The sequence below is a fragment of the Rhipicephalus microplus genome, chromosome X (genome assembly GCF_043290135.1).
Source record: "Rhipicephalus microplus isolate Deutch F79 chromosome X, USDA_Rmic, whole genome shotgun sequence".
Lineage (NCBI taxonomy): Eukaryota > Metazoa > Arthropoda > Arachnida > Ixodida > Ixodidae > Rhipicephalus > Rhipicephalus microplus.
The window spans coordinates 330,294,251-330,318,528 of record NC_134710.1 but is presented as its reverse complement, the minus strand read 5'-3'; the positions used below and the strand labels follow the sequence as shown (position 1 = coordinate 330,318,528).

General features: G+C 47.9%; 1 protein-coding gene across 1 annotated transcript; it reads right to left on the bottom strand.

Annotated features, from left to right (window-relative positions):
* Window positions 1–6,936: 6,936 nt before the first annotated feature.
* On the bottom strand, window positions 6,937–15,757 carry LOC119161247 (uncharacterized). Its single transcript, XM_075879648.1, has 4 exons — window positions 15,612–15,757; window positions 12,769–13,296; window positions 11,171–11,281; window positions 6,937–7,370 (listed from the first exon to the last, which is right to left on the bottom strand). The coding sequence occupies exons 2-4, from the start codon at window positions 13,283–13,285 to the stop codon at window positions 7,225–7,227; spliced, it is 774 nt and encodes a 257-aa protein (XP_075735763.1). The 5' UTR covers window positions 13,286–13,296; window positions 15,612–15,757; the 3' UTR covers window positions 6,937–7,224.
* Window positions 15,758–24,278: the final 8,521 nt, after the last annotated feature.

Below are 24,278 nucleotides of genomic sequence, written 5' to 3'. Positions count from 1 at the left end.
CGTCCGGCGCCGTTTCTTCTGGCCAGGCCTTGCTCGCTCGGTTCGCCGGTACGTCGCCGCGTGTGACCTAGGCCAACGTCGTAAAACACCATCGCTGCTACCCACTGGCCATCTTCAACCAATCGATATACCCGCCGAATCATTTTACCGTGTTTCGTTAGAACTGCTTGGTCCTTTTTCCACATCAACATTGGGAAAGAAATGAATAGCCGTGATTACAGACTACGCTACACGCTACGCTATTACGTGAGCTCTACCGACTAGCTGTGCAACCGACAACACTGACTTCTTGTTACGAGACGTTATATTGATTCACGGGTCTCCGAGACAACACCTCACGGACCGTGGCTGTACATTTCTATCCCAAGTCATCGCCGACATTCTGCGTTCTTGTTCCACGCAACACACACTGACAACCGCTTACCACCCTCAAACAAACGGCCTCACGGAACGATTTAACCGTACTCTAACAAATATGCTCGCAATGTACGTGTCGCCCGACCACCGAGACTGGGACCTTGCCTTACCCTACGCAACTTTCGCTTATTATTCATCCCGTCACGACACAGCGGGCTTTTTCGCCGTTCTACTTATTGTACGGAAGAGAGCCAACTTTACCACTGGACACAGTCATCAAACCTCACATCTCGTGCTCTAGCGAGTATGCCCGCGACGCGATTGCGCAAGCCGATCATGCCCGTCAGCTCGCTCGCGCTTGGTTGATGGCGTCGCAAGCCAACCAATGCCGTCAGTACGATGCGGAACATAGAGACGTACATTTCGCTTGCGACACAAGCTCTCTAAGGCTATGGCGTTAACAATTTATTAATTCATCCAATTCGATTCAACCGATAACATTCATTTTCGGCGTCACATAGCTTTAAAAGTAGGAACTGAAACAGTTGAAGACCGTATCATCCTCTATGCAATCATCCTGCTTGAACGTCATCTTAGCCCATCGATATTATGCGGTTCAATTATGCGAACACGGCATTTTGGTTAAAAAAGAACTTTTAATGAGCCACTCATCGCCCCACGTTCGAAAGCAAGGGGGTGGTTTTCTCCGCTCCTTTGCTACCCTGTCCCCACACGATGCATCCTCCTCGCCGCTAAGCTGTTGGGAGCACGTGAACAATGTCAGTACTAAGCGCTAGAGCCTATTTCAGGCTTCTCGGATACATGCGCAGCTTGCGCAGTTGTAAAAACACAAAATGAAGTGTGATTGGCTGATCGTACACCATATTCATCCGACACAAGAAAGAGCGTATGGGCGGTGTTGTGACTTGTAGCTTCGTATCCCACCGCTGCTCACCAGTTGTTGTGGCTCTGGGCGCTGTTCTCCAGCAGTCGCTTCGAATCCCAGCGCTAATCACCAGTTGTGGAGATCCCGGTGCTGAGTCGTATCCCACCGCTGCCACCAGTTGTTGTGACTTGTAGCTTCGCATCCCACCGCTGCCCACCACTTGTTGTGGCTCTGGGCGCTTTTATCCAGTAGTCGCTTCGAATCGCAGCGCTGATCACCAGTTGTGGAGATCCCAGTGCTTAGTCGTATCCCACCGCTGCCACCAGTTGTTGCAGACCGGGGTCTGCCCGGTCTCCTGTGGTAGCGTGGTGTAGCTTCGGGTGGAGGAAACGAATGCTGACAACATGAGGATACGAAAAACAAACAGGTTTATGGCACTATTTACACTTATTTACAGCATGAGGTTAGGAGTTAACAAACCACGAACGTGGTGGATGAACCGTTACATGGTTCAGAGCGACGTCCAGCACTCAGCGGCGTCGTTTTAAGCCCTCTCGGGCTCCTCCTCCTTGAGTGGAACACCAATCACACACACACACAACACCACCCACAGGGCATCAGTCAGTAACGCACAGTCCGCCGAATAGTTAATGCCTCTCTCAACTCAATTCTCTGAGAAGAGGGGACTTTGGGTTCTCTCCCGGAACAGTTTGGTGGTTAGGTTGCTTCTTCAGTCTTTACTTAAAAGGGCAGCCAAGGAGTAGACACTTGAATCGCGGAGACACGACCTGCGCGGTCGGTCAGCTTCGCCGTCTCGCTAAAAAAGCTGGCACGGACGAATTGCTTGTAGGCACATTGGCTCTCGGACCATCTTCTAATCCCTTTGTCGCTCCCCGCCGCAGGATACGAGAAACTGGGGTTCCGGGCGTGGGAGTGCTGCCTGGCTACTTTTTCAGCGACAGCATGGCGCCTACGGACGACGGTCATAACAGCGGCTGCATCGCAAATCAGAGCAGGAGACAAATTATATTTGTTATTTCGCCTATATAGACTAATTGAGAGCATGTACACTATAGACATCACGGGAACCACTGTCAAGGTCAGAGAAGTGCGCAAGAAGGACAAGAAATATCAGGAGAGAGTATTGCTCTCGTTTTGTATTTTTGTATTTTGAAAGCATGGTGAGTGGCCCTGTATTGAAACGCTACTGTAAAATATTCTAGTTTACTACGTACAGCTGCAGTGAATGTGCAGCGTCGCACGTGGGTGCTTTACGCAATATCCTCAATTAAATTCAATAAATGCATATACTAACCATCACTAGTAGACGCACCTGGCCAGCTAGCCGAGTACCCCGTTGGTCCGTTCGGCGGGTACCCCATCTGGGCTTCTCCATAGCTTCTGGAAGCCGGGAAGTCCGGCGCCTGCTGGTATGACACCTGGCTGGTGTACGGCATGGCGTAGGCCTGCGTCGGATAGTTCTGGTACATCTGGGCCTGGCGCGCGTACTGCTCCTGACATTGCTGCTGCTGAAGCTGTTGTACTTGCTGCGGTACTCGCTGCTGCAGTTGCTGTTGTATATATCTGCTGGTGCAGTTGTTGTACCTGCTCTAGCCATTGCTGTTGCTGCTGTTGTTGCTGTTGTTGAAGCTGTTGCTGGATCAGATTTTGCTGCGGTTGCTGTTGCTGTTCCTGCTGCTGTTGTTGTTGTTGTTGCTGCTGCTGCTGCTGCTGCCGCCACCGCCGCTGCTGCCGCGGCTGCCGCCGCTGCTGCTGCTGCTGCTGCGCTGCCGCCGCCGCCGCCGCCGCTGCTGCTGCTGCTGCTGCTGCTGCTGCTGCTGCTGCTGCTGCTGCTGATGATGATGATGATGATGATGATGATGATGATGATGATGATGAGGTGCCGTGGACGTCTGGTAGGAGGCAGCCGTCGCATTTGGGTAGTAGGCCAGATTTGTCATACCATACCGCTGCTGCTGTTGCTGCTGTGCATCGAGGATAGCCGCCTGCAGGGCATTCTGGATGGCCGTATACACTGATGGTGGCATCTGCCGCTGCATACCTGATGTCTTGTAGCCCTCGTTACCTAAAGTAGAGCTCTGCCCTACGGCGGCGGCGTGCACCTCGTGCCCTGGAGCCGTCGGGTAACTCATTCTCTTGCAATCTGAAATGCGAAGTTAAGGAAACAACTATTCACACACAGCGAGCCATCCCGTAATATGCATGTGTCAGCGTACAGAAAATAGGGCAAGGATAATTTACACGTGTTACGTATTTTTAGGTGCAAGTCTTCGTCCACAAAATTTCGTTTAGATTAACGTGAAAAACACCCAAGCTATAAAAAGGTTGTGGGTGCTCTCTCATACTGCCGTTAAGCGCAGGAGCTGCATTGCGATGTTACCATTCAAAAGTGTTTTTCAATTGTGGCATGCTGCGGCAGCTTCCCCACGCTGCTCATTGCCCCACCGCGGTGGTCAAGTGGCTAAAATCGCGACTCGATCCCGCAGGTCGCGGGATCGAATCCCGGTGGCAGCAGCAGCTGCATTTTCAGGGGAGGCGAAAATGCTCTAGGCCCATGTGCTCAGACTTGGGTGCACGTTAAAGAACCCCAGTTGGTCGAAATTTTCGGAGCCCTTCACTATGGCGTCGTTCATAATCATATCGTTGTTTAGGACGTTACACCGCACATATCATTACAATCATCACTCTGCCGATGACGCCTGCTGAATAACGGTACCCACAGCAATCTCATGTCAAACGTCAAAGACATAAATAGACAAAATAAACCTGTGGTAATTGAAAATTTACGCCCAGCTTCGTACTGACCAGCACCGAGACAGAGAAAACCGTTTTCAAAAATAAATATCGCACAATGGTGGCATAGTTTTGGAGCTCATTTTCCCTGTGTCCAATAACCTCTCGACCACCCACTGGAAGTAAAACGAAGGAGATCTGAATCAAAGTCTTTGGTGAGCTTCACAGAAGAGCTTCTGACCATTGGCAATGGTTAAAGTATTTTCACCAGCTAAGTCAAGCAGTTGGCGTGCTAACTAGGCCTCGCCCGGCTGGTCAAGCTGATATATATATATACGCTTGCCCACACCTAGGCAATGAACTAGGCCGTGCCTAGCCGGCCGAGCTCACTGGCTTGGCCACGCTTAGTTGATAATCTGCTATGCGGAAGTTAGTACGAGAGAACAAGAGGGCTAGGGTATACTCACAGGGCTACCGATGTCTTTCGAGTCCTCCAGCCGGTTCGAATTCACCGAGGCGAGTGGCTCGTGAGGACAAACAACTGACGCGCTGGAACCCACATTTAGTGATGATGATCCTCATGCTGTGTATGGCGATATGCAATAGGTCAAGAGGTTTTGTTTCGCTTTTTCATCTAGGAGAATTTGGCCCATACGTGTAAAAGAGAATGAACTCGATTTAAATCAACATTTAAAGCAAACATTTAGTGCAAATTCAAAAAGCGAAAACAACCAATATATTGAAAATGAAAAAAGATAAAAGAATTTTAGAAGGCCAGAGATAGAAGGTAGAAATACTAAAGAGGTCGGCAATGCATCTAAAAATAAAGGAAGCAAAAGTTAACTTCAAAAGTAGTATGGAAACTGCGTAGGATTGCTATAAAATGACTGACACATGCTATTTAGACAGGAATTTCTAAGGATGAAGAAAGTAATACAAATTTTTCGAGTAAAAAGGGTTCCACTAATTTGGGTGGAATCCTTTTTACTTTGGGGCCCCAAAGCCTTTTGCGTGCACTTGCTTTGGGTCACGCAGCAGCTAAACGTTTTCTAAGAGGGTCTGTGGCGCTTTCGACACTCCCCCTATGTTAGACCATTCTAATCTTGGCCACGAGTCATCGCTTCAGCGATTGTCTTCATGTTTGTTTGACGCAAAGCTTTTCGGGTAATGCTTGGAGCTCTAGCTGAATTGAACAAATAGCCTCGCAAACCCAAACGCGGTTTGGGTCTCGCGCATGCGCAGTGGTCTCGACGCCATTTCTTTGTGTACCCAGAACGATTGGTGCACTTTTCAAAAATTACCTATCATGAAGATAGTGCAGTAATCTATTTATATTAGACAAATTTGTCTCTTTCAAGGAAAACATCCATGTACTTGTTATACAGACCAGAGAAGTAATCTTTATTAGAGAAGTCAACGAAAGCCCAATCGGTGAAACCGAGCCACGGTGAAGTAAGTCCCCCCGCCGTGGTGGTCTAGTGGCTAAGGTACTCAGCTGCTGACCCGCAGGTCGCGGGTTCGAATCCCGGCTGCGGCGGCTGCATTTCGGATGGAGGCGGAAATGGTGTAGGCCCGTGTGCTCAGATTTGGGTGCACGTTAAAGAACCCCAGGTGGTCGAAATTTCCGGAACCCTCCACTACGGCGTCTCTCTTAATCATATGGTGGTTTTGGGACGTTAAACCCCACATATCAATCAATCAATCGAGCCACGGTGAAGTCCTCATTATTTTTGCAGAGAGGCTAATCTACGACAGACAGCACACTTTGTTGCACTGAAATAAGAGGACGACAGAGGTAGCTGCGTTAAAGCAGCTATCTTCAAAGATCTAACTGCGTATACTGCAGCATCACAATCTATAGTAAATGCAACTTTACGCTGGCGTGATGGAGAGCATTGAATATTTAAAGGAAACTGGAGATGGCAAGAATTTATTAATATTAATTCATTTAAGGCATCTCGGTTTTGGCAAAACCTGAGTTAAATGAATTCTGTACCTCTGTTGAGGCAATAGGAAAAGTACTACGCGCACGTATACAGCTGGTGATAGAAGTAATCCATATATTGCTTGAGAACGACTTGTCTCGCTTAAATGTTGGCTCCTGCGTCAACATTCCCGTCGCGTTTGGGTAGTAGCCCAGATGTGCCATAGCGTACCGCTGCTGCTGTTGCTGCTGTGCATAGAGGATAGCCGCCTGCAGGGCATTCTGGATGGCCGTATACACAGATGGTGCTATCTGCCGCTGCATACCTGATGTTAAGTTCCTGGAGATAACACCACGTGTGGTGCTTATATATCGACCAGCTGCTTCGAGCTTGGTCTTAAAGTAGTGCGAAGGCTGTAGGATGTGGTAAACAGACGATCTTCCAACTCCGCAAAAGCTTTGCGACCACACAAATCTCACTAAGCCCAACCACCACAATACGGCAATAAACAGTCGGGTCAAGAAATTACATGCAGCGACATGCAGACACGCGAAGCCGCATGTCGTCCAGCAAGAGACAACCTGTAGTCATGCGGAGGACGTTGCTAATTATGAAAACGGGGGCCTCACACACACACCACCCGAGCGGTGGCTTTGGTCCATGACGGGTGAACAAAAATTATCATTACCATACACCAGCACTCGCTCTTTTCATCCTCTTCGTCATCTTCTTCTTCGCTCCCAGCAAGGCACTTGCGCCGATTATTTCGGCGTGGCCTGCATTAACCCTGATGGGAGACAGAATGAGTAGAGATAGATATGGAAGGAGAAATTCTTGGCTAGGCGGCATTCGAACCCTCGTACGCACAATCTAAAGGTGGGCATCGCATCCACTCGGTTATCCAAGCATGCTAGCTGAGCATAACATAACCTTGTATGACGTAGTATACTAAGAGAGCCAAATGAAAACGAGGATAGATATGTGAAGCGGAGAGAAAGCAGGAGGGAGACAGTAAAGCATTGCTTGGAATAAACAGAATAAAGTATAAAAGAAAAAATTTCGTAAGCAAGAGAACACAAAAATTATAGAGAGAAATGCAAAAGGAAGACAGCTTGGCACTACGAGTGCGAAGCTGTTAATTTTTTTAATATACACCAACACCTAATGAAAACATCTGCCCCTCAGTGCCTCGGTACTACTATAATTTTCTGGCCGGGTGGCCCTTCAAGCCAGGATCGTTCCCTTCGTCCACGTCTCCACGTCTGGGGAGGTTGGGGTCCAAGCACAGGACGGCTCCGCCCTTTATCGTCCTTGAGGATGACGGGACGGCGCTGGGTGGGCACCTGACCGTGGGTATCCGTAGCTCTGCGCACGGTAGCCAGACGGACCGGGGACGTTGGGAACGCCGTATCCTGAATGGTAGCTGTTTCCGCTTGGGTATCTGCTACCTGCGATACCCGGAAAGTGCGTTTGAAGATTAATTCGCGTTTGATTGCAGAAACAGTGCAAGGTTGTCCTTCAGTTAGAAGAATGGTTGAGGCTCTGTGACGCTCACACGTAGGCTTCGCCCAACAGCCGAATCTAGTGGATCCGAAGCTTTTAACAACCCACATCGAAGCTATATTACAGAATGCTTTCCTTAAACCACTTTGCTTCCTGCAGTTATATTTGACAGGGTGGTAATTTGATTTAGTTTGTCCGTATTGTCAAGATAATAACGACAAGAAAAAACAGTGATGTACGAAGCATGCGGTGGGAATTTTTTTCATTGCACGAAACGTTATGAAAGGACGCTAAACATACACACATATATGCTAATAATAATAATAATAATAATAATAATAATAATAATAATAATAATAATAATAATAATAATAATATGAATAAGTGGTGTTTTACGTCCCGAAACACTGATATAACTATGACAGACGCCGTGGCTTTGGTCTCCGGAAATTTCGACCATCTGGTGTCCTATAACGTGCACCGACATCACACAGTACATGACCCCCTATCAATTCGCCTCCATCGAAATGAAACCTACGCGACCGCGATCGAATCCACGACCTTCGGTTCAGCAGCCGAGCACTCGAGCCCCTGATCCACCGAGGCGGACCACACAGACATGTTGAACAGTCACATATGTTGTATATAGCCAGTTGTTTTGTAACGACACCAGCACCATGGCTTTCACCGACACCAGAAGCGGCAGTTTATATGTAGCTCTTGTGCTTGCGACGATGATAGTCTTGGCTAATGCTACGTAGACAAACTCCAGTGGCTGGCCCACTGACACTAAACCTACGTGACACCTGTATCGTACGAGTACATATGTGATGTAGCAAAACAACCACTTGGGCTTGTTGGTAACGATTCTTTCTAAATGCAAAAAAGTGGGGCACACTTGGAATGAATCGTTCTCTTCTATTGTCTCTGTTCCGTACAGCACCCCACGTTTTACTTTTAGAATGAATACATATGTAATGCTTATAAAATTAGGTAACCAGCACTGCAACCACAATTGATGCCTCACTAATATTACGCCTGCAAAGGGTGTTTCTCGGTAGCACTTTCAAGACCTGGCGTGGCTCTGTGGTAGAATACTTGATTGCCACGCACAATTGAGTTCGATTCCTGCAGGGGCCCCGATGTTTATTATTTTCATTCGTCGGGTCAACGCTGCCGATGTCAGTTTTTATTAGCGCTCTCCTATTTAGATATCCAATGTCTGTGCTCGTCGTACCTCGGTTGATGTAAAATGTCCAAGTGTCACGCACACCCGCCTACCATGGCCCCACGAGTTAGGGGGAAAAAATTTTACGACGTACACGACAGGATGTTTGTGTTATTCGTGTACTGACCTGTCAGACATATACCTCAGACCCTCTTACCATTCATACTGATTTTCGTCTTCCTTGTGTTGAGGAGGTGATCACAAGAGCACCCAGACGTAGGTAGATAAATAACTACATATGAACAATCAAAGTGCCTGCAGTTCACTAGGAAATGTTTCGCATTTAAACACCATGCAAGAGAACACAATTGGCTTCTCATATGCAACAAAGTATTAGTTTCCTTGTGTCTGTTCGAACACATCTTGTCACTAAATTTGGAGACACAGTACAGCTTCATTCAAAAGCAGCTCAATACACCGAAATGCACCAAAGAAAACGATAAGCTCTTAGAAGCGCCAGTCCTCGTACTTTGATTAAATGAACTAAACTTCAATCCTGAAACTGCACCATTGCATAGGCATAACGGCGCCCGAGACGAACCGCACGAACTTTTGCGAAACTTCGGTGTGCTGAGAACTGGCCTACGCAATAGAGCACTATTGTACCCAATAAAGCAAAGATTCTGCACATAGACTCTAGTAAAACTCGGTGGAATTACGCAACAGACATGGGCCCTATAGCAAGAACTGGTTCAAAAAAACTTAGGTTGCTTAAAAAACCTTGGCAATCGTGCCGGTTTGATAGAAGGGAAGTTGTAGTGCGTAAAAATTTATGGCATGCCCATTTTTAGACATCACAAAAGTAGCACGTAATTTGAGATACATGCACTTCATTCAATTGTAAGGTTTATATGGAAACTTGTCGCACTCGACGCACATGAAACTCCACCATACACTCTGCTGCTATGTCAGGCCGGAACATACCCGTGACCAGGAAGAAACGAAATTCGAACGAAAACGCATCGTGGCCATACCATTTTGTGAAAAGCGCCACGACGTCTATCAAATCTCACTTGTGCCAGCGGATCACCTTGCTTTTGCGTGTGTTGTTTAGTGCTCTATTTCTATCTGTGCGCAAGAAAACCGCAACATCAACTTTTTTCCCTCAGAAGCATAGAACTCGAGAGCAGGCCACTGTGGCGCTTCTTGCATAAAGGTATCAGCACCACACATCGCGCTTAATGAATAAGCTCCTATGCATTTCAGATTGCTGGACAATTTTCTTGAACACATTCTGTTCCAGCGATCCCTGATTCTATCTTGTCACTTCCTAGCCACGTTAGTACCAGTCTTACGTATTAGAGAGACCATGTCTCCCGCGCGACAGGCGCCGACAGTTTCGATATCACCTAGAACATTTGATTATGAGTGTTTGGAATTACGAGCGGACCTGAGTGATTTCTAAAAAAATGCATGTGCCATTGATTGCCACACTCATGTTTCCAAAATAAACGACTGTCCTTAAGTGAATATTTTTAAAGTTAATCAACGACTATTTGCTATTCACGTCAATGTCATTTTAGTTGCGGCTCAGCATTTCCGAATTGACGTGGAGTTTCAGTGCAAAAACGGCAAGGGTTTGACTGCCATGAATATTTTATTAAAATTTTGTCTGAAAAAAAACTCCTCGTACAACCCCACTAAAATGTTTGATTGATAGGTGGTGTTTAACGCCCCAAAACCACCAAATGATTGAGACACCGTAGTGGAGGGCTCCGGAAATTTTGACCACCTTGGGTTCTTTAACGTGCACCGAAATCTGAGCCCACGAGCCTACAGCACTTCTCTGCCTCCATTGAAAACGCTGCCGCCGCAGCCCGCACTCGATCCCGCAACCTGCGGGTCAGCAGCCGAGTACCTTAGCCACTAGACCACCGCAGCGGGGCCCCACTCAAATGTTAGGCAGCGGTCGTGTCACAGAAAGGGGTCCATTTTTATAGGCTGTTTTCAGTGTCGACGAGTCAACGCGGCAGCGTGCGTAAACTGGGCACAAGCCCAGTTCACGCACGCCAGGGAGGCCATGCTGCGTAACGAAAACACGAGTGACCAGCGGGCGCTGGTTCGTCGGGCACGAGGTGCGGCTGTTGGAGCTCTGGACTTAGAACCCCACCCGCCGTTTCTGAGCAATTCAAATAAAAAGTTTTTTTTTTGCCTCTCACTCTAAGGGGCCCGAGACCGCAAACTAAGTTAAAGAAGTTGACGAAACTTTCTCAAAGCCCTTATGGGTGACTGCTAACAATGATAATAATATGCGGTTTTTTACGTCCCAAAACGATATGATTATGAGAGACGCCGTACTGGTGGACTCCGGATATTTTAACCTTCTGGTGTTCTTTAACGTGCACTGACATCGCACGGGCCTCTACCACTTTGAATCCATCGAAACGTGACCGCCGCGGCCAGGGTCGAACCCTCGACCTTTAGGTCTGCAGCCAAGCACCTTAGCCACTGATCCACCGAGGCGGACTACTTGCGACCGCTGTCTTTTTAGATAAGGAGTCACATGACGGCACTTACTGTAGTAGTAATTTCGGCGACCGGCGTCGGCGTTCTGCGGCGAAACGTACCGAGATACCCACGACCCGGCCGCTGGCTGGTAAGCGGCCCATGGACTTCTTGATTGCCTGTCTGCGCAAGACAAAAAAAACACAAGGTGTCGTGTGAATAGCCTCGAAGCGTGAGTGTTTGCGTGACTACAGATTCTTTTACATACCAAGACTTCAAAGCGAGATCGTCATGAGCCGTTCTCCTGAAACGGGATGCGTTCAAGTCCGCTACTGCATACACGCACCATATAGTTCACTTTCGCAAATCACCGCTAATAAACTGAAGAATGGGGCAAGGGATTACATGTCAACTGGTGCTGCTACCTAAATACACGAAAACTAAGAAATCTGTTGGCGGTTAGGCTCACTTCCTCAACTAAATAAATTATTTTTAAGCCAGCGCCTCGATCGTCATTTTTTCGTCGTCAATTAAATAATTGTTTTTTGTGCGATAGCGAAAACAAGAATGCTCAACACGTGTACATACCACCGCCACCACAACTATTGTCAAGGTTTCGGTTATGCATGCGAGAGGTTTCGAGAAACGCGAGATTGGTGAAGTTTCATTGACTGTGAAAAGTATAAATGAGGCCACGAAAAGTAATAAGGCCACAACCAGAGCAGACTTTCCCATTTTGCAGCGGCAGTGCGCTGTATGCACGCTCACTAGCTTTTGCACTAAACAGCTACGTGCGCGCATTGGCTAATATAGGTGGAACGGAGAGTAATAGTCAAGCTTTCTCTTTCACATCGATGCACTGAAAACTGTCGGTGAGTTTCTCGTCACTCTTATCTCGTTCATCATGCATACATGACGCCTTGAACTGCGCTAATGGCGATCCTCACAGCACCAGCATCGAAAGACGCCCATGCGGCTGCGGGGTAATTGTGTACATCTGCGATAGAGCATGCGCTTACCAAGTTTTGTTCTGCGTCGCGTGGCGTGGTCATGTGTCGTACACAAGGAGCTTGATTTCCTGCCCTTTTATTATAATACGTCATCGAGTGGAGGTCCACATCTTTACGCAGTTATGTCACTAACCAGTTCTGATCCCAGTTTGAACGAACCACCTGAGTTAAGCGGGTAAGCCAATGAACCATTATCGTTGCCAGTGACACCTTACTCTGGTATTGCAATATACAGAAGCCATTAGTGAAACACGCTATAAAGTTGTCGCAGACTTACGCCAAGTAACATCACCTGGACTGTATAGGTACCATACGTGGTTGGGCTAAAGACTGTATATCGAATATAACTACCGTTATATTTCTTTGAAAACAAATAATATAATCCTAAAACAAATAACAAATAACAAAAAGGTCGCTCATGAGCACTAAGAATCGTCAAACCACTTTCGGTGGGTTTCGTGCACTATTGAGGGGCAATGCTTGCAACGATACTGCTGGCACTTTTTTAAAGCGTTATCTTAACCCAACAATCAAACTGTCGCGAAGGTTCTCAATTTTTACGACGCGGCCATCTGAGAATGATGCTAACAGTTTTGTGGGTGACGCCCGATCTCATGCGTCAAACTACAGAAAGAAATAAGGTTGCTTGGCAACACGAACCACCAGTACTAGTAGATGCGACTGGCCAGCTAGCCGAGTATCCCGTTGTTCCGTTTGGCGGGTACCCCGTCTGGGCTGCTCCGTAGCTTCTGGAAGCCGGGAAGCCCGGTACCTGCTGGTATGACACGTAGCTGGTGTACGGCATGACGTAGGCCTGCGTTGGGTAGTTCTGGTACATCTGGGCTTGGCGCGCGTACTGCTGCTGCAGCTGTAGTTGTTGTTGCAGTTGTTGCTCAAATAGCTTTTGTTGTTGCTCCTGCTGAAGGGCTGCGGCCGCCTGGTAGGCGGCAGCCGTTGCGTTTTGATAGTAGTTTTGGTTTGCCATGGCGTACTGCTGCTGCTGTTGCTGCTGTGCTTCGAGAACAGCAGCCTGCAGGGCATTCTGGATGGACGTGTATGCCTGCGACGGCATCTGCTGCTGCATACCTGGTGTGTGGTAGCCCTGGTTGCCTAAAGGATAGCTCTGCCCTACGGCAGCGGCGTACGCCTCATATCCTGGAGCCGTTGGGTAACTCATCCTCTGGCAATCTGAAACGCACAAGAAGCAAAAAGGTCGTTTGATATAACCCTCAGAGCAGCACATTCTGCGATGCTATTGTCGCCCTTTGCACTTTCTTTGTATTTTTTCACGCTACAGGCCCCATTCTGCGTTAAGAAAGCACCCATGTTATCAAGCCTAGTACGGGGCGCAAACTTGTAAAATTTCTACTCCCAGAGGCTGCTTTCCGAAGTAAAAACCCATAAAAATTGATTTTGGCGTCTTCCAGCAGATATTTTACTTTGCCGATGAGGACTGCTACATACCGCTACTCAGAGAAATAGAGTAAAAAATCAGTAACGTGTTGTGGTTAGCACCGGAACCAGTTGGCTGACCCCAGAGGGCGTCGTATAATTGTACTGTATATGCCACCTAAATGTAACATATACAGTAACCCTAGTATATATGTTCTCGTGTACATAGGAGAGACTTTCCATCCGGGTCTCTGCTGTGCCATTTCATCCTGTGCCTGTGCCATTTTATGACGGGGCCTTATTTTCTCCAGGCGTCGCGTCCATCGCACGATACAAATGCAGTTGTATCGTGCGGCGGACGCGACGCACTGAGAATAACATTAGGCTTGGCGCCCGAAGCACTGGCCGGGAAGAAGGAGTAGAAACGGACAGCACACGTGACCCGGGTGGAAAACTTCCTTCTTCTCATGCACGGTCCTAAATATCCCCGTGAAGCACCCACTGAGGGCGAAAACCCAGAATCGAAACCCGAACCAATCCCATTACCACATATATAAATTGGCAGATTTAACTAGCAGGCGTTACTTGCAAGTTTCGCTCGAGAAAACCATCGACAAAAGTAAATATCCCACGACTGGAGCCGTCTTTCACAGACTTTTTTTTTCCTGTGACCACAACCTCCTCGGTTGTAGAGTCAACTTCATGCGGTACATGCCGCAGTACAGAATGAATGAAAAATAAAATCATCATACAGGGTGTTTCAAGAAATGTGTCCAATCTTCTACGAAAATCACAGAAAGTAGGCGCCTGTGTGCTACTTGCGGCTTTGCCTTTCCTGTGGAAGAAGGCATGCATCTTCAGGTGCGTACGACCAATAACGGCAGTAATTATAGAAATAAACACAATTACCTTTTTTAACCAGCGGTGATAGCCGGTCAAGTCATACGGACGAATTCAAGCCCTTCCTACGAATATTCTATAGCCACTTTGAAATTTTAGAAAAGCGGCCACTGGTAATCACCGTTGAGCGATGAAATGAGCCTAATTTGGCTGGAGAAATCAACACCAACGCGCCAAACAGCGCATCTACCATTCACTTCAACAACGCCCTCACTGACGACACTGTTTCTCTCACCGCCATCAACCGTCAATTTAGGCACTTCGCTTCGAAGCCGCTTATCGACGCTCGCTTATTCTTATCCACCAATGCGAAGGAAACAGTGTCGTAATTGAGGGTATTGTCGATGTGAATGGTAGATATGCGCTGTTTGGTGCGTCGGTTTCGGTTCCGTCAGCTAAACTGGCCAGATTGCATCGCTCCGCGGTGATTACCAGTGGCCGCTCTTCCAAAATTTCAAAGTGGCTATGAACTATTCGTAGGAAGGACTTGAATTCGCTCATTTGACTCGACCGGCTATTACCACTGGTTAAAAAGTAAATTGTGTTAATTTCTACAACTACTGCTGTAATTAATGTTTGCACCCATCTGAAGATGCTTTCTGCTACAGGAAGGCAACGCCGCAAGTAGCATGCAGATACCTCCTTTCTGTAATTTTCAAAGAATATTGGACACATTTCTTGAAACGCCCTGTATGTGAAACACGACTCTTCTGCTTCGTCGCCAGCCAAGCAGCCTAATGAAAGTGAAACGATGTAGCTCTGAAGCCGTGCCTCCGTAGTTAGCTTCACAGAAAAGCATCTAGCCATTGGAAATGGCTTAGAAATTTTCAGCAGCTAAGTCAAGCATTTGGCCTGCCAACTAGGCCTCGCCTAGCCGCCCAACCTGATGGGCTCGGCCGCGCGAGGGCAATCAACTAGGCCTAGCAGAATTTGATTGGCTCGGCAGCACCTGGGCAATCAGCAGCTGTACGAAAGCTAGTACGTGAGTACAAGCGGTCTATAGGGTACACTATAGGCCAAGCATCGCACCTAACGAGTCAGCTACCGCGCCGAAGCAAGCACGCAAGGGCAAGCGGGCTAGGGTTTACTCACGAGGCTATCCTACAAGCGGTCTAGGGTATACTGTAGGCCAAGCAGTTAGCGTCGCACCTAACGAGTCAGCTACCACGCCGAAGCAAGCACGCAAGGCCAAGAAGGCTTGGGATACTCACAGGGCTACCGGTGTCCTTCGAGACCTCCAGCCGGTTCCAATCCACCGAGGCGACTGACTCGCGAAGCCACGCTGCACCCGCTTGCACGCGCTGGCACCCGCTTTTGCCTCGTGCAGAAGACGCAGCCCCACTGCCATGTTTTCTTCTTCTAAAAAATGTGTGTAAAATAGACAAATTGTCCGCCTCTTCCCCCACCAAGGGCATTCTTCTCTATTGCTACAAGCGAAGTTTATTGAGCGAAAAGGAACAACGACCGCACGAGCACTTTTCTCAACTTATCCTCAAACGCTACAGATCGGTTACAAACGCTCCTGAGAACACATCAGCCAAACGTTATAGCGCATTATGCAGCCTGAAATTTACGAGAAGTTCTCAGGGTCAGCCAGAAATCGCTCCCTTTTCTCTTGACAAATCATCCCATATACCCAAATTACGGCGCCAAAAACCCAAAGTTACCGGTCATTAGCTGATTTGTACATCTTGAGCTGCATAGTTGCCGCTGCCACCGCGTGATGTCGCCACATACTCACGAATTTGCTCACAATCACGCTGAAGGTAAGCCACACGTTCGAAGAAGAAAAAAAAGTCACAGCATATCCACTTAGTGAATGATGATAATTGGGGTTGAGCATTCGTGCGTCCGTCTTTCCGTCCGTGCGTCCGTCTGTCTATCATCCAAGCGTCTGTCCGTCCATTTAGTGAACACTCCAAGTACCACCATCTCGCATCTTTTTATTATATATTCATCACATACAAGAACCACCATCCAGCGGACAATTCAAGGACTAAACGAGAGGTGATTACTATGACTACGACAAGGGACATTCGACCCACGGCGTAAGGAGCTTCGGCCCTAAAACTCCAGGCCGGCGCGGATCCCGAAGCACAGTCACAGCAAAAGTTGAAAGATCGGTCTTTCTAAAGCTTTTTTACACACTTTTGGGGCAATAGTACAAGCGCACTTGCATGGTACCCACTACGCTATAAACTATTTCAAGCGACCACGATACTATTATTGGTCATTCTTCGGACAAGCGTAGCGCCCGCTACACAACTCTGAGCCATCACGTGCACTTTGTTAATGCTGTGGCTGACGACGAAGAAGAATGAGCTTTTTGTAATGGGTCGGAGCAGCCTACGACCCACTCGGTGCGCAGTTCGCATGGTGTCTTTAATAGGCAGAATTGGACGCGTGTTTTTAGTAGGCTGAATTATATGAAGAATTATGTTGACGAAAAACGAGGTGCGAAACCACCAGTTATTCAGGTTGGCTATAAAATGAAAGTTCGGGTGCTGGGAAACAAACATAAGTATAGAGGTTCGTTTACTGTTATGTCTTCGGTTGGTTCCCATGCGTTCAAATTCAGTCAGTTGGGAATGTTTTTAACCTAGTCATTGTCCATTCAGAACGAGAAACCCCTACTCTTGGACCCTCTTCAACACCATTGCATATTCACTCGCAATTATCTGCCTCGGTTCCACGCTTGGTTTCTATCCTTATTCCTGCAGCATCACAATCTTTCCCTAGGTGAGATTGTATTCGGGCACCGGTTCGATGACCGGCTGTAGTGTCCAGTCACCAATAAGTTTCACCGTGCGCCGAACACGCTTCAGAGTCATCGGACTCTTTCCAGGCACCGTATATCAATGCTCGACTGACGTGCTCAGTCCCCATGCCAGTATAGTTCATAACGCTAACGGACATACTTCCGAACCGTCAGGTTCCCATGTTTCGCGTAATTTTTTCTCCGTCCCCAGTTACAACTGAGGGACGCTTAAGTGAGTCGTCAGACTCAAGTTATCCCTTCACGCTCTCAGCTGAGCCTGAGCAGCGCGTAAGCGAGCCGGTAGGCTTATCTTCACAAACAGAGATTGCTGCTCCGCAAAGGAGCACTTCAGAGTGCAATGTGCTTCGGCGCTCTAAAAATTCGCGTAAAAAACCATCCCGGTTTAAGGACTTTGTGCCCTAAATTCTTCTTTCCTTACTTGCATGTTGAAATCAGTGTACCATAATTGGCCATTGTTGTGTGTATGCTGTGCATTTATTTTTCGTATTACGTTTAACGTCTACAGCTGGTACGCTGTATGCTGTGAATTTTTAAAGACGATAGTCTTTCTTGGGGGCCTTCAACGGAAAAATTTTGGTCTGTCTGTATGTACATTTGTCTGTTTGTCTGTCCTAACGATACCTCAAACGGCACCGAACGGCCAATCCCATTCGCAGCGCCCACCAATATTGCTCAAGGTTTAGCGTTCATAGTTGTGCGATTGTTAATTAAAAAGCAATTATTGCGCATATCTGAAGCGCCATAACAACACACAGAAGTTTTGTATGTCTGCCTTTATACTAGAAGATGCGCACACAAGAAACTCTAAGGAATGTAGCGTTTTAGCGCGCTGCGCTGACAGTGCAACGCGATGCTCAAAAAGTTGTTGCCAACGCTCTGCTACGACGTCACGGAGGTGGCAGCTGCCCGTCGCTTTGCGTTCTACACCTTATCACCTCAGAAACTGGCACGCATCTTTCTCCAGGAGCTGCACGCCTTCGTTTTCGAAGATAACTGCCAGATGGCACTTGTGTTTACCGTGCCTAGATGCGTTCGTTCACCTCCGCCACACGCTCGAGGAACTCTGCAGCACCTCCAGAATACCCTTCACCGGTTTTCTGGCGCAGAACATCAAATAAACGTTTTGTTCACTCTCTCCAGATGCAAGACAGTCTTGCGACTACATTTGCGGTGTAACATGCAGATTTGGAACCAATTTTTTTTAATTGTATTTTGTTTGTATAAGTGCCTTCAGCCTTGGTGCGCTGTATACGTGGATGTTTTGTTCCCTTCTGATAGCGGTTTTTTGTATTTCATTAGGTAACACTACAAGAAAACGAGGTGGGGGGATGGCAAGGTTAGGTCGTTATAGTAGTTGAAGGTTTCACACGTCCTATATTTGTTATACCGATGCTTCGCAATGTATAAGGTTGCGCAAGTTACTATGCGCCATATGGCGTTCTGCTTTAACAATTGTATAAGGATATTGGAGCCCCACATGCTCATTTCTTTCTAGGGGAGGGGGGGGGGTGATTTGGTGTTGGGCCAATTGGTTCTGGTTTCGGTTCTGGGTCGTCGCCCTCAGGGGGCGCTTCCCGGGAATATTCAAATGCAGTGACTCTGCATTTGACAGTTTCCGCGCGGGTCTCGTGTGTGTCACTTTGTCCCCCTTCCCGGCCCGCGCTTCGGGCGTCAGGCCTCGTGTTCTCCATACATCGCGTCCGACGCACGATACAACATTACGCCTGGCTGCTGCTTTACTGTTTTAAAACGCTTATTACACATGCCAAGTCCGCATCTGTGGAAATGTGGCTACGCGGTGCTCGGCTGATGATCCTGAAATCACAGGTTTTGTCAAATTTTGATGGAGGCGAAATGGTAGAGACTTGTCTGCTGTGGGATGTCAGTGCACCTTAAAGAACACCGGATGGTCGAAATTTCCGGAGACCTCCACTATGGCACCTCTCATAATGATGTCGTGGTTTTGGGACATAAAACCCCAAATATTATTACACATGTTAACACGACTCCTTATCCGACATGAGGCCTGCATAGGATCTTTTAAGAACAGAGTTTGGAACACTGGTGTACCTCTGTCGTAGAACACTGTGCTGCCACGGAGAGGACTGAGGTTCGCAATTCGCTTTATCCTGGGTATTTTTTTACTCACATATTCTTTTTATTGCGATAGCATTCATGTGTACACTCTTGGCTTGTTTTTGCCGTCGCCGCCGTCATACTGATGCGCCAACGCGCGCTAATCTCCCACGCGTACTTTGCCCAGAAGATGGCGTGGGGGGGGGGGGGGTAGATAAAGCTCCTAGAGCTTAAGGGTTAGGTGCTTGTGCACGCGCGCTTATCCTTCGGTTGGGAGAATCGTGCGCCTTGGCCTTTCACCAGAACGATTGCGTTAGTTGTCAGGGCCACAAAGGTAACTTCGCTTTCTGGGCAGGCCCCGTTTGCGAAAAGACCGCGCTTTTCAAACCCAGCAAAGTAACAACTGGGACACTCGTTAGTTCGCATTCATATCTGTACCTGTGATTACGTTTCGTGCGTCGCTTTTGTTAAACAGCGCATTAACGTCAAGCTGTACACGTTGTTAGTTAGCTCTTGTCCTGTGTGTGCTGTTTTCGTGCGTCATTTGTGCGTGAGCAGGGCGCTGCACGTTTCGATCTGTTAGTCGTTCTCAGCATTACATTCCAAGTTGGTGCTGATATGTGGGGTTTAACGTCCCAAAACCAACATATGATTATGAGAGACGCCGAAGTGGAGAGCTCCGGAAATTTCGACCATCTGGGGTACTTTAACGTGCACCCAAATCTGAGCATATGGGCCTACAGCATTTACGCCTCCATCGGAAGTGCAGCCGCCGCAGCCTGGATTCGATCCCGCGACCTGCGGGTCATCAGCCGAGTACCTTAGCCACTAGACCACCGCGGAGGGGCCCAAGTTGTTGCTATTGCATTCCTTGCTTCGCCCTTGCGGCGAAACTGCTACTTTTTTCTTCTCCTTTCGCGCGACAGCGGTTACTGACACCAGCGACGGCAGACAGGGTTCGTCACTCTTGTTGTGGTTCCATAACAGTTTTCGCTGTAAAAAAAATAGAGTAGTCAACGTCATGGCTTGCACTTATGAACGGATGCAACTTCTTGCCCTCTTATGATTAGTCCCTGCCCCCTTCTGCGTAGTTATCAGAAGCCTCGATGGTACGCAATGAGTGAGAAAGCGCTGAAAGAGTGAACCCTTGTAACTCCAGTTGTACAAGACGAATCCTAAAAATGTTTGTGGCAGTCAATTTGTGAAGCCACGTAAAAATAACTGGCACATCCTCCCTCAATTTAGTTCCGCTCTATTCCAACTGCATTGTAGCTTAATGTACACGCTACAAAGCTGCCATCTCATTTTTCGAGAAAGCTGGAGCTGAAGGAATCTATCAGAATATATTTGTCCAAACCTATTATTTCACTGTACATCCGTCATAAGGTTACTTTTGCGGTTTTAGCATTTGCTTCACCTTCACACAATCCCATCAAGTGATGCAAGTAAATCAGCACAGTCAACGAAAGCTCCCAATGTATAAGCCGTACTGCCACTCGATAAAGAACTTACGAGTATACCCTTGAACGGCGATCATACAACTAGAAATCAGCACGAAATGATATCTCATTTGGGCACTTACATCTTTGCAAGCAGCGTTTAGATTTCATTTTATATTTTAGAAAGAGAATGAACAACTCTCACTTCAATAACATTTTGTATAGGCGAAGCGCAGCCGCTGAGCGAAGCAGAGAGATCCAGCCAAAAGGACGCTCCCACCCACACGTTTTTGGGCAGGGGTTTAACTTTAAGGTGTGCACGAGTTGCCGCTGGTAAGATGATTCCGCCTGTGAGAAAGGTAAGGGCAGAAAAACTCGCGCAAATCTTTCAGGACCACCGAAACGTACCTCATGTCGATGCTGAAAGACAGGCAGGAGTCCGTTACACCGTATGCGCGGTGACCGGCCATGGGCAACCTATTACTGCAGCCACTATGAAAACAGCCTCTGCCTTAGAGGCAGAAGAAGCCGCTATCGCACTGGCCATCTCTGTTAAGGCAACTAATTACATCTTGTCTGATTCTAAAAGGGCCCTCACGAACTTTATGTTGGCCGATCACGGCCAACATTCTCAAAAATAACCAACGAAGCGATAAGCTAGAACTTGTGTGGGTGCCCGCTCACGCGAATAATCCAGGGAATGAGGCGGATCACCGTGTAGCCCGAGGTTTAATCAACCGGGACGTGGAATCTTCAGCCCTGGACTTCCCGCTGGAGGGGATCGCCACATATAACGAAATTACCGCTTATTACAGAGAGAACCGCAAAACATACGCGGCCCCACATATTGACCTCACAAGGGAACAGGATACGATCAAGAGGCAAAGCAAAACAATTTCTTTTCCGAGCCCTCGTCGGCTGCAAAAGACATTCGACCACACTGCCAACATTGCGGCTGCCTTAGGGCTACCCAAAATCACATTCCTTGGGAATGTGAGGGGAACCCTCCACCAAAGACATAACTGTCAGCTTCCTCCCTCGGGGAGTGGGAGCCACTCCTATCGTCGACTGATCACCGTGTTCAGGTAGAAGCAGTTAGCTGGGCGGAAACGGTCGTGGCAAGCTACTGGCCACCACCCTCCGCACCTCAACGACCTTGTTGTGCTTTTAAATAAAGTTGTTTCTTTCTCTCTCTCACCCGAGCGTTCCTGTCTTTGTCCCGTAGCGGTGGCGCGGATTTCTAAGCTCCTCACGCTTTTCTTTACAACATGGTGATAGCCAAGGAGGTTTAAAATATTACTTCAACATTCTTGGTGATAGCAACACATTATGTTGTTTTACGAAAGTAGGCTAGCAGTGAACACTTTTGGATTCCATTTCGCGCAACTCAACAAAATGCCCGTTAAAGGAAATACGGCCGCTCCACGGACCGCAGCGGCTTGAAACGCGGCTCCCGAGTAGTCAGGACTGTCGAGATAGCGCACGCGCGCCAGCACTGCACCCTTCCAGCGACGCAACCCCACCTCCTCTCCACTTACAAGGTCACTCTACCCTTACGAAAAACGGGCGGGTCGTTTCCTCCGCTTGATGAGCAACCGATGAGGCCCCACACATGGTCCTGCCGCTATGTTTGGAAGAAGTCTGGTTCCAGAGTGTCTTAATGCAGTAGGCGTTCGCCTTCAAGTGCTACAGAGTGTAATACGCTGCCGAAGTTGCATCCCCATTCCCAAAATGTTTAGGCGTGCGAAGAGTACCCTTTCAGGGGGGCGAAGGTTCGTCGCAGCGACTCCCCCTCTCCCCCCCTTTCTTACTGTCGACGTATGGGGCACTTTGCGCTTCCTCCTCAAGGTGACTAGGGGAGAATTCACGCTGCTGCCCCATTTCAAATGGAGCGCTAACATCGGCATCCTCATCCACTTTGGGGTCACATAACTTATGAAAGGCACCGTTGCTTCACCTGCAACGCTTGATTCACTGCACCTGTGTGCCTAATAATTATGGTATGCCAGTAAATGGCTGATCTCGAGCAGGTGATGCTCAATTATTATATTGTGTGTTCGTGCACTTCAACTTCAGTATTCTTCGAAGTATGCCTGGTGAAAGTTTTTTTTTTCTTGTTTGGTTTTAATGCACCTACGTATAGATAGGCTACGCAGGCCTTTTCCAGTTTTCCCCTGACGAAAAGCGACTGCAACAGCCCAGAAATGATCGATCGTGTAGGTGTAATACGCCTCCTTTTTGCGAAGTTACCCGTGCCTGCGATCACCCCGCCCGCATTTGTTCCTTTTTTCGCGTTTCTCTAACCAGAACATAGAGTCCAGTGGTGTAGCCAAGAGAGGGGGGTGAGAGATTCAAACCTCACAGGTTTTTTTTTTTTTCAACTTTGCTTGCGTATATATGCACGCACATAGTCACGCCCGAACATACATAATGTGTCGGTTGACTCTCCCCCAAAAAGAATTCTGGCTACGCCCCTGGTAAGACTCTCTGCTCATCTCCAGTTCTAACCAGTTATCGCTACTTCGACTCTGTCACCGCCAGGTCAGGGGGGAGGAGGAGTAGTGATTTTTTTTTTAATGAAAAGAGAAAAGTGAGCCCCGTAACTGTTTCTCCGGACGAAGACACCTCAACAGTAACTCGTAAGGGATGGGGGTATGGAGGAATTAAAAGGATAGCATTAAATGGTATATATAGAGAGAGCAAGGAGAGAGCGAGGCGCACGGACAGCGAGCGACAATAGTAAAGAGGAGACATGAAATATGGACACGGTCGCAGGAGTCCGAGCAAGGGGCACCACTCGGTGAGAGCTCTTGTCGGCGTCAGGAGATGGCGTAGGGCGAGCCAGTCGGCCAGAGCTCCGCTGTCGTCGGAGGTCGCAACTGGCCGGCACGAAATCCAGCGAGCGAGTGAGGTCAAGCCAACAAAAAAAGATTGTACTATTGTGCTACCGTACATTTTCATTTACATACTTGCATGCAGGTCCGTCCACAGCTTCTCCTTTCAGGAAGTGGGAGCCTAGGCTTACTTCTTAGTTTGACTACTGCAACAGCTATGACAGCAGCTGTCGTCAAGCATAGCCCAGTAAGGTTCGAAGTGGCAGCTGTTGTTGCCAGTAACAGCCCCCAAGCGCTGCTGGCTCGGCGAGTTGGTGCACGATAAAATGACTTTGCTTTAGCGCAGCCAAGAAAAAGATGCTACGTGAAGGAAACATGCTGTATAGCACTCATACTGTCGTCCGTATTTTTTCCCCTTCTTGAGAGTATGGCATCTACACGCTCAAACTGAGCTTCCCTAAAGAAATACAATTTTATCAGTTCCCAAGGGAAGCGCCATAAGCAGCGGAGCTCAAATTTACCTCTGAAAGGGACACTAGTGTGAAACATTGACTTGGTTTAGATTGATGAACTGTACTCTGGGAACTCTCATATCGCAAGTTTCCCTTGTATTCATTATTGGCAGAGAGAATTAAGGTTGAAGTTTCACTTTAAATTTCGCGCCAAAATCTACACACGTGACGCCACAAATTTTAAAGCTTATTTTTGCGACATAGGCTCGCCGAAAGTTTCTGAAACTTCATACGTCAA

What these genes read in the sequence shown, in the direction of transcription:
- LOC119161247 (XM_075879648.1), bottom strand. Translation starts at nt 13,285, where the DNA reads ATGAGTTACCCAACGGCTCCAGGATATGAGGCGTACGCCGCTGCCGTA. An exon ending in CGCATCTACTAGTACTGGTG is followed by an intron (nt 11,282 to 12,768) that starts GTTCGTGTTGCC and finishes TGTCTTGCGCAG; the next exon opens with ACAGGCAATCAAGAAGTCCA. An exon ending in TCGCCGAAATTACTACTACA is followed by an intron (nt 7,371 to 11,170) that starts GTAAGTGCCGTC and finishes CGGGTATCGCAG; the next exon opens with GTAGCAGATACCCAAGCGGA.